The sequence below is a fragment of the Microtus ochrogaster genome, chromosome 8, assembly GCF_000317375.1.
Source record: "Microtus ochrogaster isolate Prairie Vole_2 chromosome 8, MicOch1.0, whole genome shotgun sequence".
In the NCBI taxonomy this organism is placed as follows: Eukaryota; Metazoa; Chordata; class Mammalia; order Rodentia; family Cricetidae; genus Microtus; species Microtus ochrogaster.
In genome coordinates this window covers 55,935,064-55,948,439 of record NC_022015.1, presented here as the reverse complement: position 1 = coordinate 55,948,439, position 13,376 = coordinate 55,935,064, and the positions used below count along the sequence as shown (strand labels likewise).

General features: G+C 45.1%; 1 protein-coding gene across 5 annotated transcripts in view; it reads right to left on the bottom strand.

Annotated features, from left to right (window-relative positions):
• Positions 1-13,376, bottom strand: part of Smarca2 (SWI/SNF related, matrix associated, actin dependent regulator of chromatin, subfamily a, member 2) — a 170,199-nt gene that overhangs the window by 99,344 nt on the left and 57,479 nt on the right. For all 5 annotated transcript variants that reach the window (XM_013348059.2, XM_026781645.1, XM_026781644.1 and 2 more), the window contains exons 10-15: positions 12,035-12,088; positions 8,128-8,258; positions 7,856-7,913; positions 5,815-5,915; positions 4,503-4,650; positions 867-1,030 (exon numbers count right to left, since the gene is read on the bottom strand). In XM_013348059.2, coding sequence (XP_013203513.1) covers positions 867-1,030; positions 4,503-4,650; positions 5,815-5,915; positions 7,856-7,913; positions 8,128-8,258; positions 12,035-12,088 — 656 coding nt within the window. The remainder of the gene's footprint in view (positions 1-866; positions 1,031-4,502; positions 4,651-5,814; positions 5,916-7,855; positions 7,914-8,127; positions 8,259-12,034; positions 12,089-13,376) is intronic.

Genomic DNA, 13,376 nt, shown 5'->3' with positions numbered 1-13,376 from the left:
CAGATGCTGACATGCATACCCAGGAGCACCACACTCCCAGGGAGGTGGCTGTGACAGTTATTCCTCTATTCCGAGTGTTGGCTAAAGACCAGGGGGAGCCACTGGCGGGTGAGGAACTGGGGCTGTGTTAGAAACAGCAAAGGCTGCTCCTTCCTTCCAGGGCAGCAAGCCATTGAAACACAAAGCGTACATACAGAGTTTACTTGAACGCACTGTTCACAGCAAGGATTTGGATGTCTACGTGGCTTTAAGAGATACAATAAGGAAGGTGTACAAATCTATTCTCTTTTGGAGGTGTTCAATTGTGTGAGTGTGAGTGTGTGTGTAAGTGTGAATACAAAAAGGAAAACCGGTCTAGAAAAGTTTATAAATTCCCTCACCTTTCCCTTCAGTAAGCTCTACTTACTTGGACTCACTCTGCAGGAGCAGTGGTTCTCAATCTGTGGGTCATGACCCCTCTGAGTAACACATTAGAGATCCAGATACTTACATTACAATTCCTAACAGTAGCAAAATTATAGTTATGAAGTAACCAAAAAATGAAATAATTTATGGTTGGGGGTCACCACAACCTAAGGATCTGTGATAAGGGTTCTCAGCACAAGGAAGGCCGAGACTGCTCTACAGGGTGTGAAATGGGAATGGCCAGAAAGAATCACTACAAACTTTACTAGTCAGTCAAAAGGCTGCGGCGGGGCATGGGGTTCGGCAGGGGTGGAAAAGTGAAACCAACATTCAGATTATGTGTTTCCGGTATTCTGACTCCATGCGACTATTCTGTCTGAAACGGGAAACAAGGGCAAGCCACTGCTAGAACAATCTCAACGTACGGAGTGATGGCGGGCGGAATAAATGACAGTACTTACGAGAGGGGAACAATGATGAGATAGGGGCCATTGAGTCTTTTGTGCTCCATCAGGTACGTGATGAGTGCAATGGTCTGGATGGTCTTGCCTAGCCCCATTTCATCAGCTAAGATTCCATTCAAATTGTTATTATACAGGGAAACCATCCATTCCAGGCCCTGAAGCTGAAATGAAGAGTAATCGTTTCAATTATCCGAGATCTGCACAGGTAATTAATACTAGCACAGTTCAAGTGAGGCTGTGACTTCTTAACTTTCGTGGTGCTGTGCGCTGAGTTTCCCACAGTAGCAAAGTGGGGGAGGCACCAACGCGAAAGGAATTTCAAAGATGAGCCCGTAATCGCCCCTGCTGCTTGGCAGGTGCTCGGTGTTAATCAGATTGAGAAACGATGGGCTAGAGCGTGCGGGTGGGATTTGGAGCAGCTTTGTTGCTCATCCATACTTAACATTTCACAGTGGATGACATTCTAGAATTATTATAAATGAAGAAAACCCAAACCGAAATCTATTCCAACCACTCCAAGAACAAAAAGCCAATTCGAGGATTAAAGACAAGCCGGAAGGCTGAGCTGGCGCCGTAGACCACTGATCATCAGAAACTGCTTTCTGGATCATGAACGGCCTGCCCCAGGGTGCCATCCCTGCAGCGAGGAAGCCTGTGACCAGGGAGCCAAGGCCACTAGGCTGCACTCCAAAAGGACATTTCTCTTCCTGGCAAAGAAAGGCTCCAGGCAGCACACAGAACGCTTTGCGCTGGGGGCTCTTTTGGAAAGCAGCTCCCTGGAAGCCAGCTGCCTGGAAGACGTACAACGTATTTTCAAAGCACAGAAGCAGTGCACCCAAGTCCCAGCTTTGGAGTCTCATTTAAGCACAAAAGGAGAGTGAGGTGAGAACACAGACTTACGGTGCTACCATGATGCAATGCTGGGTTTAACGTGACAGCATCAATTGTGTGCAACATACATATACACATACATGTCGCGGTCACATTAAGTTGATAATTAAGTTATGCGGAGAAAATATTGTGATCTTGTACTTAAAATATTCATTGACCACTTCCTCATACAGGATCACACAAGGAACTATAGCAGATGGACACCAAGGTAGAATCACACTCCCATCAGAAGCTCATGTCAGGGAGGAAGTGGTGAACACTCTCACTGGGTACCAAGTAGCCCAGTGTGATGAATATGTATAAAGATGTACTGGCGACAGTCTCCCTTAGAAAGCACAGTTACCATCTTGAAGACTTTTCTGAGCCAAACAGGGGCTTTGGACAAGACCTAAGTCATCTTCAAAGTTTGTGCAGAACAGCAACACAGAGAGATAAGGAGAGAAACAGAAAGGCCTGAGAGATAATGGGTGAGCAGGGAGAGGAAGGGGACAAGAGGGTCAAGTGGGGGAAGAGACGCAACCACAACAAAGCATGAGGCCAGGCGATGGCCAAGGTCCAAGCCCGGCACTTGGGAGCTGAAAGTAAGAGAATCGGGAGATCACAAGATGATCCTTGACCTTGCAGTAAGTTCTGCCCAACCTGGGCTATATGAGAACCTGTCTTAGAAATAAAATGGAAAAGCAATGTGTGCACAATAATGCCATAATGTAGCCCATGATTCTGTAGGCTAAATCCAAAAGCCAAGTTTAAAAAGAGATAGGAAAGGGGGACCCAGTGGAAACCATAGGGTTTGGACAGATGGGCTGTTTGCTACTTCACCACCAGCTTTGAGGGACGTCGACTACATGCCAGAAACATTGGGGGGAAGGTGGAGAGAAAGGGAAAAGACGAAGAGAAGAGAGGGAAGGATGGAGGGAGGGTAGGGGAAAAGAGAAGAGGGGGAGAAGAGAGAGGGAAAGAGAGAAGGGTGGGAGAAGAAGGGAGAGAGATCTAGATAAAATAAAAGCAAAGCCAGAGACTTGGAAGGAGCTTAGAATCTCACAAAACATGTGGAAAGAGATGTGTGGAGACGTGAGCTTTCCTGGACAGCGGAGTGTGGGAATCAAAGCATGACTCTCTGGAGGCAGCAGGAGGTTAAATTTGTCAAGGAGCCACCAAAAGCTAGCCTGTGAGGACCTGTGAACTTGTTTGTGAGAAACGGAAATCATGAAGCAGACAGGGATGGTCAGACTGCAGGAAGAGGAGCTTCACTGTCAAAAAGCCCCAGGAGGAAAGGGGCGCTTCATCCTGAGGGGTGGACAGAGCCTAGTGAGGAATGTGGTGTGCACAGGGATTCACATTTGCAAGAGGAGGAGGAGGAGTTAGATTTGAAAAGGGAGCAATGAAGAGTGCTTACAAAGGTGCAGAATGGCGGGAGGAAACCAGAGTGGCATTTAAATTTATTTATGGCAGCCGTCTGGGTGCTTCCTGCCAAGACTGAATTCAGTTCCCGGAACCCACATCGTAAAAGGAGAAAAGCAACGGTTGCAGGTTGCCCTCTGACCTCCATGAACAGGATGTGACATCAAATATAACAAAGGACACATTACAAGATATCAAAGAGGTCAAATAACATTAAAAAGAATACTCTGAGCTCATCAAGGGGGCATGCCTTACAGGGCAGTGATCTAAGTATGTTCCAGGAATTCCAGGGGAATCCTAAGACTTTCCCGAGACAAGCCAAGAGCTACCCAGGCATCGCTGGTCATTCTTCCGGTGTTGCCATCAGCAGTGACAGGAGGCAACGGCTGACCATAAGAGCTTGGAGATGACTGATCATAAGCATGAACTTCTAGATGACACCATTTTTTATAGGATATTAGTAAGCAATGATAGAAAAGAGACCCTGGCAGTAGCAGAGAAAGATGTTCAAGAATGACAGACTCCAACTGTGTTTCCGCAGGATAATGATGTGCGTGCTGGAGTACATTGATGCCCCCAGTCCTCAGGTAGGTACTGTGGATGGACAGAGAGGAGGCACTGCAGCTGGCCTGGGACAGCCCACAGTTATTCTAGTATGAGCAGGCAGAACTAACCCAAACCAATACCAAATAGTTTAGTTCTGGTAAATGCTATCACCTATGCTTACCGGACCACAAAACTTTACTATTTTGTTTTAGTTTTTAATTTTTGAGGGAGTAATTCAAGGGACAAAGGCTCCAAGAAATAGACTCCAGGTAACCCGGCAGAGGAGTAGAGCCGGAAGACAGGAGATGCCCTCAAGTTTAAACAGGTCAAAGAAGCACCTGGCACATTTACAACCTAGTGTTTAACCGAAGCACGGTGGCCAACAACTTGATCGTACATTAAGGAAAAGGTATACGTGCAGGAGATGGCACTCAGAACCCTTACCTTCCCGCTATTGCCACAACTAAAGCTGCAGCAATACTGCATTTACTTCGGTCTCCCTGCCTAACGGAATCAAGCAGGTTTTTCTCTTTTTGCAAAGAACCACAGTGAAACTGGTTCAAATGGTAAGCCAGTATTTCTTCCGAATTCCATTCCTAGGTGACAAAACCAAACAGCATGGTGCTGTCATGTTGACCACAGCGCTCTGAAGGAAGTCCTGTGCAGAGGAATGTCGTCCTGTCTTTGGAACTTCCTCTAGAGTTGACTAAAGCTCCTAAAGTGGGGAATACACACTTGGGGATGACATGGACGCAAGACCAAGGCTTGATATGGGGCCGCAACCACACTGGTTACCTGGTAATGCTTTAGGGTGCCATTAATGAGGAGGGCGGACTGCTTCTCTACCCTCTCAGAGATAGCATGAGCCACCGTGTAGTAGGACTGTGACCCTCTGGCACTGTACTGCATGCTGTATTCATCATCCACGTCCTGTTTGGCAGTCCTGAGGAAGACAAAGTAGAAAGCCCATGGATCCACAAGTCTGTGTGTTATGTCATCAGAAATGACTTGAGAGTCTAAAGTTGCTGCTGTGGGTATTATTATCTGCCCTGCCATTAAAAGCATGCTTTGTAAAGTTCACAAAAACCAAGCAGGGTCATCACCGTCATATCAGCTCCACATCATACATATGAAGAACGTGAGCCTCACACAGAGTTTACTTTGAAGTTCATAAAAGGGGCACTTTGTCAGTGATGTTGCCCTGGGTGTCCTCTGGATGCGAACATAAATCCCGTACATAGGACACTAGGAAAAGCTTGGGGGACTGAAGTAGGAGATGACTGAGGAGGACACTCGAGGGGAAAGAGAGCATAAAGGGTTCTTCCTTCCACTAGGCCTCACGGGGGTCTTTTTACTCAATGCACATGGAGGAGCCACTGTCCCTTCTGAAAGGTGTTACTGAAAAGTCAGGGGCGCACTGGAAAACAAAGGCTGCTAAAGTGGGGTGCACAACCTGGGAGGGGGGAAAACATATCAGAACATCCACTTCCTCCTTCCGGAGAGTCTCATCGTCTGAAACTATTTCAGAACGACGCTCCTACGATAACAGTCACACGAGCAATGGGGTGTGCAGACCACTACTGGAGGATGGGCTGGAATGGAGCACCCGGGCAGGAGAAACTGAAGCTAAGTGTGGACCTGGGCAGGGTGCGCAGCTGAGAAGCTATGACATCCGGATGACACAAGGATGGCACTCACACTTGGGCTTCTGGGTACGTTGATGGCTTTGAAGGAGGCAGGGAAGGCAGGGAAGGCAAGTCCGGCCGGCCCCCCGGGGGGAGGGGAAGGTAAATTTTATTAGTCTAACCTGGGATAGAAGTACAGTTGACAGGCATGAAGCCCGGAAAAGAACCTGAGCAGGAGATAGGAGAGTGGAGTCCAGGGAGGGAAGGAGGGAGGGAGGGAGGAAGAGAGGGAGATGAGAAACACAAAGCCGTTGACCAGAGGAGTCCAGAGCTCAGAAGTGACCTGTGAAGGAGCCGAGGGGACACTCGGTTGCAGTGTGAAGATGAAGTCTGTTCCTGTTTTTAAACAGGATTTGCAGACAGAAAACTCCCACCACATGAACCTCACTGTATTAGTGATGGGAACTCCGAGGGCCACGTACTCAATGATCTGCTTGGCATCCTTTTCGGAAACTTCCTCGCTGTTTGGATCCAGCAGTATCTTCTCTTCTGTTTCCTGCCTGCTGGACTCCTCTTCTTCATCCTGGAGGAAGGACAGAGATACAGCAAGGCCTCTATGTTAACGAGTATGTTTCATGATTACCGCCTTTTATAGAGATTAAAGAGTACTTTACTTCACAAATGATGTGAACAGATCTGATTGAGGGAGGAAGTAAACACAACACTGCCTAAGTCAACTGAGTCACCATGTCACCTCTGAAAGAGAGAAAGGGGGATGCTACAGGGGTCCCCAAGACCCAAACTCCCAAGGGTAAGTGTGAACCACAGCTACTGTTCTAGAACTCTGTTCTCCTCTCTGCAACTTAACGTCCTCCAGAGAATGCCCCTTCTGATGACGTGGGTCCCGTGACTGTGGAGGATCTGACTAGCTGAGCATGCTACTTTCTGAGGCTGCTTCACACCACACATTCCTGAGTGTTCAGGAAAAAAAAGCACCATTACCTTGGCAAAAGATATGACCATGTCCCTACCTTTTGAACGTACGACGAAATATTCATATGCCCACTACTAACATGACATTCACAAGCAGTCTGAAGGTGAACATGTGTTTCCTAACTATTGCCTGAGAAATGGACACACGTGACAAGTGCCAATGGGGACATCAAGCCAATGACATCAGATCACTCAGAAGTGCTTCCTAGAAATGAGGTGCTATAAGCCACTCACTGGCTGGTGGTGGCCTGGGGCTCCTGTCACCTGGTTGGATTGCATCTCCTCAAAAATGTCAGGAGGTATCTACGAATGTCAACATCTGGGTGGTAAGGGCTACCTAAACTGCCCACTGTACCTTATCTTTATATTCCCAGGCTCTTTCTCAGAAAGAAAAACCTTCTAACAGATCATTTATGGACCTGTTCATTCAAGCAAACAAGAGTGAGTGAGTGTGTGTGTGTGTGTGTGTGTGTGTGTGTGTAAGAGAAAGAGAGAGAGAGAATAGCTGGGAGATATTATCATGCCACAAAAGTATTTGTCTTATATTGGTTATGTTTTTCTAAATGAAATTTTTATTGTTTTCTAAAAGCAGTAAATGTTCATGGTATATTAATTTAGAAAGCAAAGATTCAAAATACAGAAGGAAAATGACCATTGCCTTAAAATCCTTGTCAGTTATATTAGGCAAGGCTGTGTGAGCAGCTGCTTGGCACCCATCTGTGGCATGCCACACTAGAGTCCTGAATGCTAGTCCAAACCAGATGTAATGATTGATTGTCCTAGCCAGACTGAAGCATAGGATACAAAATCACTTCATCCTTTTTTTTGCACTAATCAATCATTTCATAATTAACCTAACACTAATTCTTAATCTCTAGTGAAAGTACCCAAGATTCTCATTTTATGTTCTAAACATGTTAAATATTCCTTTCAAGAAACAGAAAACTATATCTCCTTTTGAGAAACCAGCATATCCAAGGATTCAAAATTAAGAGTCATGTTTAAAGAAAAGTCCAGATGTACATTAAAGTCTTTATGCTTGCCCGTGTTGCCTTTTTTTTTTTTTGCCTTTTTTTTTGCCTTTTTTTTTTTTTTAAATTCAGGCCCCAGACTTATAACTTCTAATGAACTCCAAGGTTTGAAAGACTTTAGAAGTTCTTGAGCTTTTAGCGCTCACAGACCACTTGGGCATAGGGAACTGCCTTTCCCAAATCAATCCATCTTCACAATTTCCCCGAACGACCTTTGCACCATCTCCAGTCTAACCATAGTTTGTCTCTTTGGTTTCAAACAAATTTAGGGTTCTTCAAGATGCCTCACCAGCCAGGGAACCTCAAGAGATAACTACAGTCACTAGGCACACCCCACCAGAGCCTATCCAGGTGCTTAGACCCAGGGATAACCTGAAAACAATGTCAGGAGGAAGGGGCTGGAGGCTTCGGGGTCTGAACCCACATTCGCAAGGAGACCCTTTTTCCTCCATTAACTTTCAAGCCAGCAAACCCCAAAGAGAGACAGATGTCCACGTACCTCTTCCTCATAATCGGAGTCACTCTCTTCACTGTCAGACCGGGGAGCAACTTCATAACTAGGGACAAGCAGAGGAGAAGAGGGGGCTGATCTCTGAGTAATAAACACAGGTATTCGCTACTTAACTGCGACATCCTGCTTACAGGGAACCAACGCAGATGCAAAACTTCTACACCATCTCTCAGCAAAGGCCGCACAGGTTCCGTTTGGTGCCACACCCACCCTTCACCAAAGAAGCCCCGAGAATCCCAGTAACTGCTTCTGCACCATACCCAGGATTCATCTCCAGCCAGGCATCCAGCTGACTTGCTTTGGGCGCTTCGGGTCCAAAGAGGACCTTGCCAGTTTCCGTGTGTGTCACTTTGACAGGCAGGTCACTCATCTGGCTGCTTTCGTCTATCGGCTAGAAAGAGCAAAAAGAAATCAAGTCAGCCTGGGATGATAGGAGGCTCTCAGGCCTGTGCTGGTTATTTCTTGGGCTCTTGGTTGTCCAGTATCTGAAATGTTTTTCTGTGTTTCAACACTTCCACACCCAAAGTGTCTTGACAATCAGAGAAAGATCACCACTCACTAACAACCCTGAAGAAGTAGACGTGATGGCGCATGCCTGTATACTAGCACCCTGGAAGCTGAGGTTGAAAGGTCACAAGTTAAAGGCCAGCCTAGGATACACACTGAGACCCTGTATCAAAAAGATCTGGGGCTTTGGCTGTGGTTCAATAGTACAGCACTTGTCTAACATGTGAATTTGACCGTCGACAGAAAACCTCAACACATTGGCACCTAAGGTACAAAGGCTCAGCTTTTCTAACTGGCTGTACTCGACAAGACTCTGAGTTAGAAGACACAGAAGTTCAAGGAAGCTGGGGTGCAGGCATACTGCCAATCAAGGTGGCAGCAATGCCAGTAGAGGCCATTGACTGTGCCGAGCTCCTGCCTGCCCCAAATAGCAGCCATGTCTTTACCAGACCAGTTGTACAGGAAAATATAAAATTAGGTTAGAGACCAATGGCAGATTCTCCAGGTAGCCTTTATTCTGTTAGACACTGAACACTTCTAGCTCCAAATGCAAAATTTGAAACTTTCTGATCATGGATATGATGGTGCAGGTAGAAAATTCTATAATGGTACCATAAAAAGGGCCATCCACAGTTAGTCAAAACACAAGCACACTAACATAATACATAAAGTCACCTGCAGACTATGCCTTAGAGCCTATGTCAAAAGAAAAATAAGATGTATACGAAACGTAAATGCAGTATATGCTTAGACCTTGGTCCTATAAGTACTCCAAAGTTCAGGCTCCAAGCGCACAATCGGAGACACTTCTGGCTGCAAGCATTTAGGACGAGGGATATTTGCCCTGGAACAAATTCCATTCTTATTTCAGGCAAGCGAGGCTGATTCGGGTCATTTAGAACTAATAGTTCCCCAGACCTTCACCTAATACTCCCCAGAGAACAATTCCTGTAAGCTGTGGTTTGGATAGAACAAAGTGTAGCCTGTGCTATCTCCTACAAAACAGTGCGCTTTATCTGAAATCAACCCACCAGAATGGGGTCTAATTTGACCATTGGAATTGTGTGTATGATAAACAGACAAACAAACAAACAAACAAACAAAAACCCCTGCCTATCTGAAGCATGAAGAACTGGCGAAGACAAAGAAGTTCATTAGCAGACACTGCAAAGTAAAATGGCTTGCTCAGAAATCAGGAGTTATGTGAAGCCGCAAAGGTGATAGATGATGCGCCCCTGGGAAGAGCCTATCTGAAAGGGGCTGGAAATGGAGCAACCCCATGCAAATGGATGCTCTTAATTATAGGGTGACTGACTTCTAGGAGCAGGGCCCTGGGCAAGACGTTTGGAAACGCTTCATTTGTGGGCGCATTCCACCGTCTATTTCCTGAAGAGTAGTCCAAATGGGTTGTGTAGGCAATTCATTACTTCAAAGAAATTTTCCCTAAATTACTCTTAATTAGTTGTGTGGTCAGATAGATACATGCAACACTAGCGGTGTAATTAGGATTGTCATAGAATTTTTTCTAATTAAGCAAAGAAATGATAAGGAAAAAACAGTGGGCTGATGTTACTTTCTGCATCTTAGAGAAATAACCCCAAAGAACCCCAATCCCCCATAGTTCTCTCCGCCTACTCCCTCAACAAAGCGCCAGCAGAATCAGAACAAACATTAGTGACCATTCACAAAGATAACTTTAAAAGAAAAGGCTTGCCCCGGCCTGCCAGTTTTCTTCACTCCTACACTGGCTAAAGCAATAGTTCTCAGTAGCAATGCTTGGCACAGCAATACGATTCTTCCTCATTAACGTAAAAGGTCATCTCCACACTCGAGAGGGAAAAGGGAAATCCAGCATTCGAACCATTTCCCTGGGAAAAACCGTATCTTGTTACTGTGGGCTATTATAATACAGCTTGTTTTATTGCTAATGTCACACCTCAGAGAAAACTGGAAATAACTGTGGGTGGAATTAGAACCCTGGCAAAGGCGCAGAAATGGGCTCAGAAGAGAAGGAAGAGCATTCTTTCTGAACAAGCCGGGCAAGGCGCTCCCTTTGCAAACTTCAGGAGACAGAACCCGCACCTGATAAAAATTAACGTCTAAAAACAGACACATGTCACAGGTCCGAGATCAGAGGACCATTTCCACACGAGGTGAGGGATGAGAGGACAAGATGGTGTTCGGTTATCCTGGGTGCCTGGAAACTACAGGTGATGTGCAGCCTTGTCAGAGAAGCCTGGGGTCCTGTCAGCAGCTGTTGCTTCTAAGTGCTCTGATAACGCAGCGTTCCACCCGGGTAGCATCCTGTCTACAGTTTCTTACACGTTAACCTTTACCTGAGCTCTTCCTTCCCTGTGATGGTGTAGAACAGCTAGCCCAATACGCAGTGCTAAGAGGTTTCTGCATATCACTAGTTTAACCTTTCTTCCTGCATCTGGCCAAGGGAACGCACATGGAACCCATGTACCCAGCGATTCTAGAATTAAACAGGCAATCCCCCTGTCACCCGATACTCTAAGCAGGCTTCTCAGAGTCCACAAGTAAAGGTTGGTTAAAACAAACTCTCTGGATTGGCACATCTCCGTTGTATCACTGGACAGATCCTTCAGAGCTCAGTGGAAAATCAGAAATTCTAGGATATACAATTAAGGTCAATGCCTAGCTCGCTCCACATGCAATCTCTATTATAAGCCTATAGAAATTCCCCAAGAAAATCCAGAATGTGAACTGCTCAGCTTAAGTATTTTTATGATTCCAAATTAGTAATAAACTAGGGAAATTGAGCCATGTTTTATGCTTCTGTTATTATTTACTTGCCCAACGTAATCACCGAATTGCTTCACCCTCTCATACCTTCTACGTGGTCATAATCTATGTTTATCTGCTATGCAGAATGGTATACAAGAAACTATCGGTTGATCAGAAATCTTGAAACAGTGTGATTTCTAATTGTCATACACACACACGCACACATGCACACACAGGCATGTGCTCCTTCATGTGTGTGATTGCAGGCATGTGTGGAGGACAGATGACACTCTTGCATGTCAGCCATTGTCTTCCACCTTGCTTGAGAAAAGGTCTCATGTTGTTTGCCACTCAGAATTTCAGGCGAGCTGTTCCCCAAGGTTCGGGGGTTCTGCCTTTGCCTCCCACCTCACTGTAAGAACGCTGGGGTTCCAGACACATGCTAACACATGCATCTTTACGTGGGTTGATGTCTTCTAACTTGTTCTCACGCTTGCACAGTAAGAGTTCTTCCCCACCATGCCATCTCCCCAGGCACAAATGTACCATTTTTACTTCTTAAAAAAATGATTAACTTAGGGGCTCAAGAGATGTTTCAGCAGTTCACAGTACTTGCTGGTCTTGCGAAAGACCCAAGTTTGGTTTCAGGCATCCAGAGGTTCACAATTGCCTATAGCTTTGGATCCAGGGAAGAGACACCCTCTTCTGGCCTCTATAGACAGCCCCCTATACCCACACACACAACAATGGAAAAACATGCAGACACACACACAAATATTCACATATATGTAAGTATAACTTTTTTTTTGTAAAAATGAGGGGCCCAGATTAGTGTACACAAAGAATGGTGCCACAGGTTATGACTGACTCCCCTAGCAGAACGCAAGAGCCAGTGGGTGCCACTTCCCTTACCTCTCCATCTGGTCCCAGGGCAGACTCCCCTCCCTCTGCATTCTCTTCGGCCTTCTGCAAAACAATAATGTCAAGTGTTATGTATCCATCAAGGACACAGGACAGGAATTGCCAACAACTCCCACATCTAACTATCTCATTGCCCGTGTCTTGCTCTCGGGAAGCACAATGCAAATGTCTTTTGTTTTTGTTTCTCTTTGCTGAGATAAAATATGCATCATATTAGCAACGTGTTGATCCATTTAAAGCCAGATGTGACTCAAGGCCAGCCTACTAGAGATCTGTGGATCGCATCTTTAGAGACCCACAGAGCCTAAGGCACAGCACCATCAAGACAGAAGGCGGAATCAAGAAACAGTTTCTCGTGTTTGGCACCGAAGACAAATCCTGACATAATTAGTTCGACTTTCCTATTCCCTAAGCAAGCTTTCATCAGCAATGAAGAACAGCATTCTAAAAATGTCCATCAACAATAAGCTCTGAACCGCTCTCCTCAGTCATAAAAATACAAACAAAACAAAATTCTGTGAGTTCCCGGGTGGTTCCCATTCTACCTAATTGGCTTTGATAATATATAGTATTTCCACAGTGTGTATGTGGGAAAATTGATGTGTGTCTACTGTGTTCTCATGAAGAATTCCATCATCTACCATTGTTTAAATACTCCAGTGTCGTACTCCATTAACCTCTATGCACCTCAAAGGCAAGGAAATGAGAAATTAGGATGATGTCAGATTATACACAGAACCGAGTCCCATATGCAATATATACAAAATGGTAAAAAAAATGTCTTCCATTTATGACACCTGACAGGTAAAATATTTTATATTCAGAATCTCTACTTTAAGGTTATTACTTAAAAAACCATACTAATTCTTTGTAATAAAATATGAGAATATGAGAGAGGAAAGTCCCAGTCATTTCCTTTACTGAGATACTTAGGGAAGCAAGCTTTCTATCCTAGGACTCTTTTAGTTAATTGAAAAATATATACACTAATACAGATTCAAAATTAACTCTCCTTAGCTTACTTCAGACATTCACTCTATTAATACTTTATCTTCTATGAAAATAGTCTCTTCACAAAGCAACCTCACTGAAAATGATTTTTCCACACTGAAGAAGTCCCATAAGCATATGACTTTTTAAAGATATTTTCAAGCCGGGCAGTGGTGGCGCACGCCTTTAATCCCAGCACTAGGGAGGCAGAGGCAGGCGGATCTCTGTGAGTTCGAGACCAGCCTGGTCTACAAGAGCTAGCTCCAGGACAGGCTCCAAAACCACAGAGAAACCCTGTCTCGAAAAACCAAAAAACAATAAAAAATAAAAAAATAAAGATATT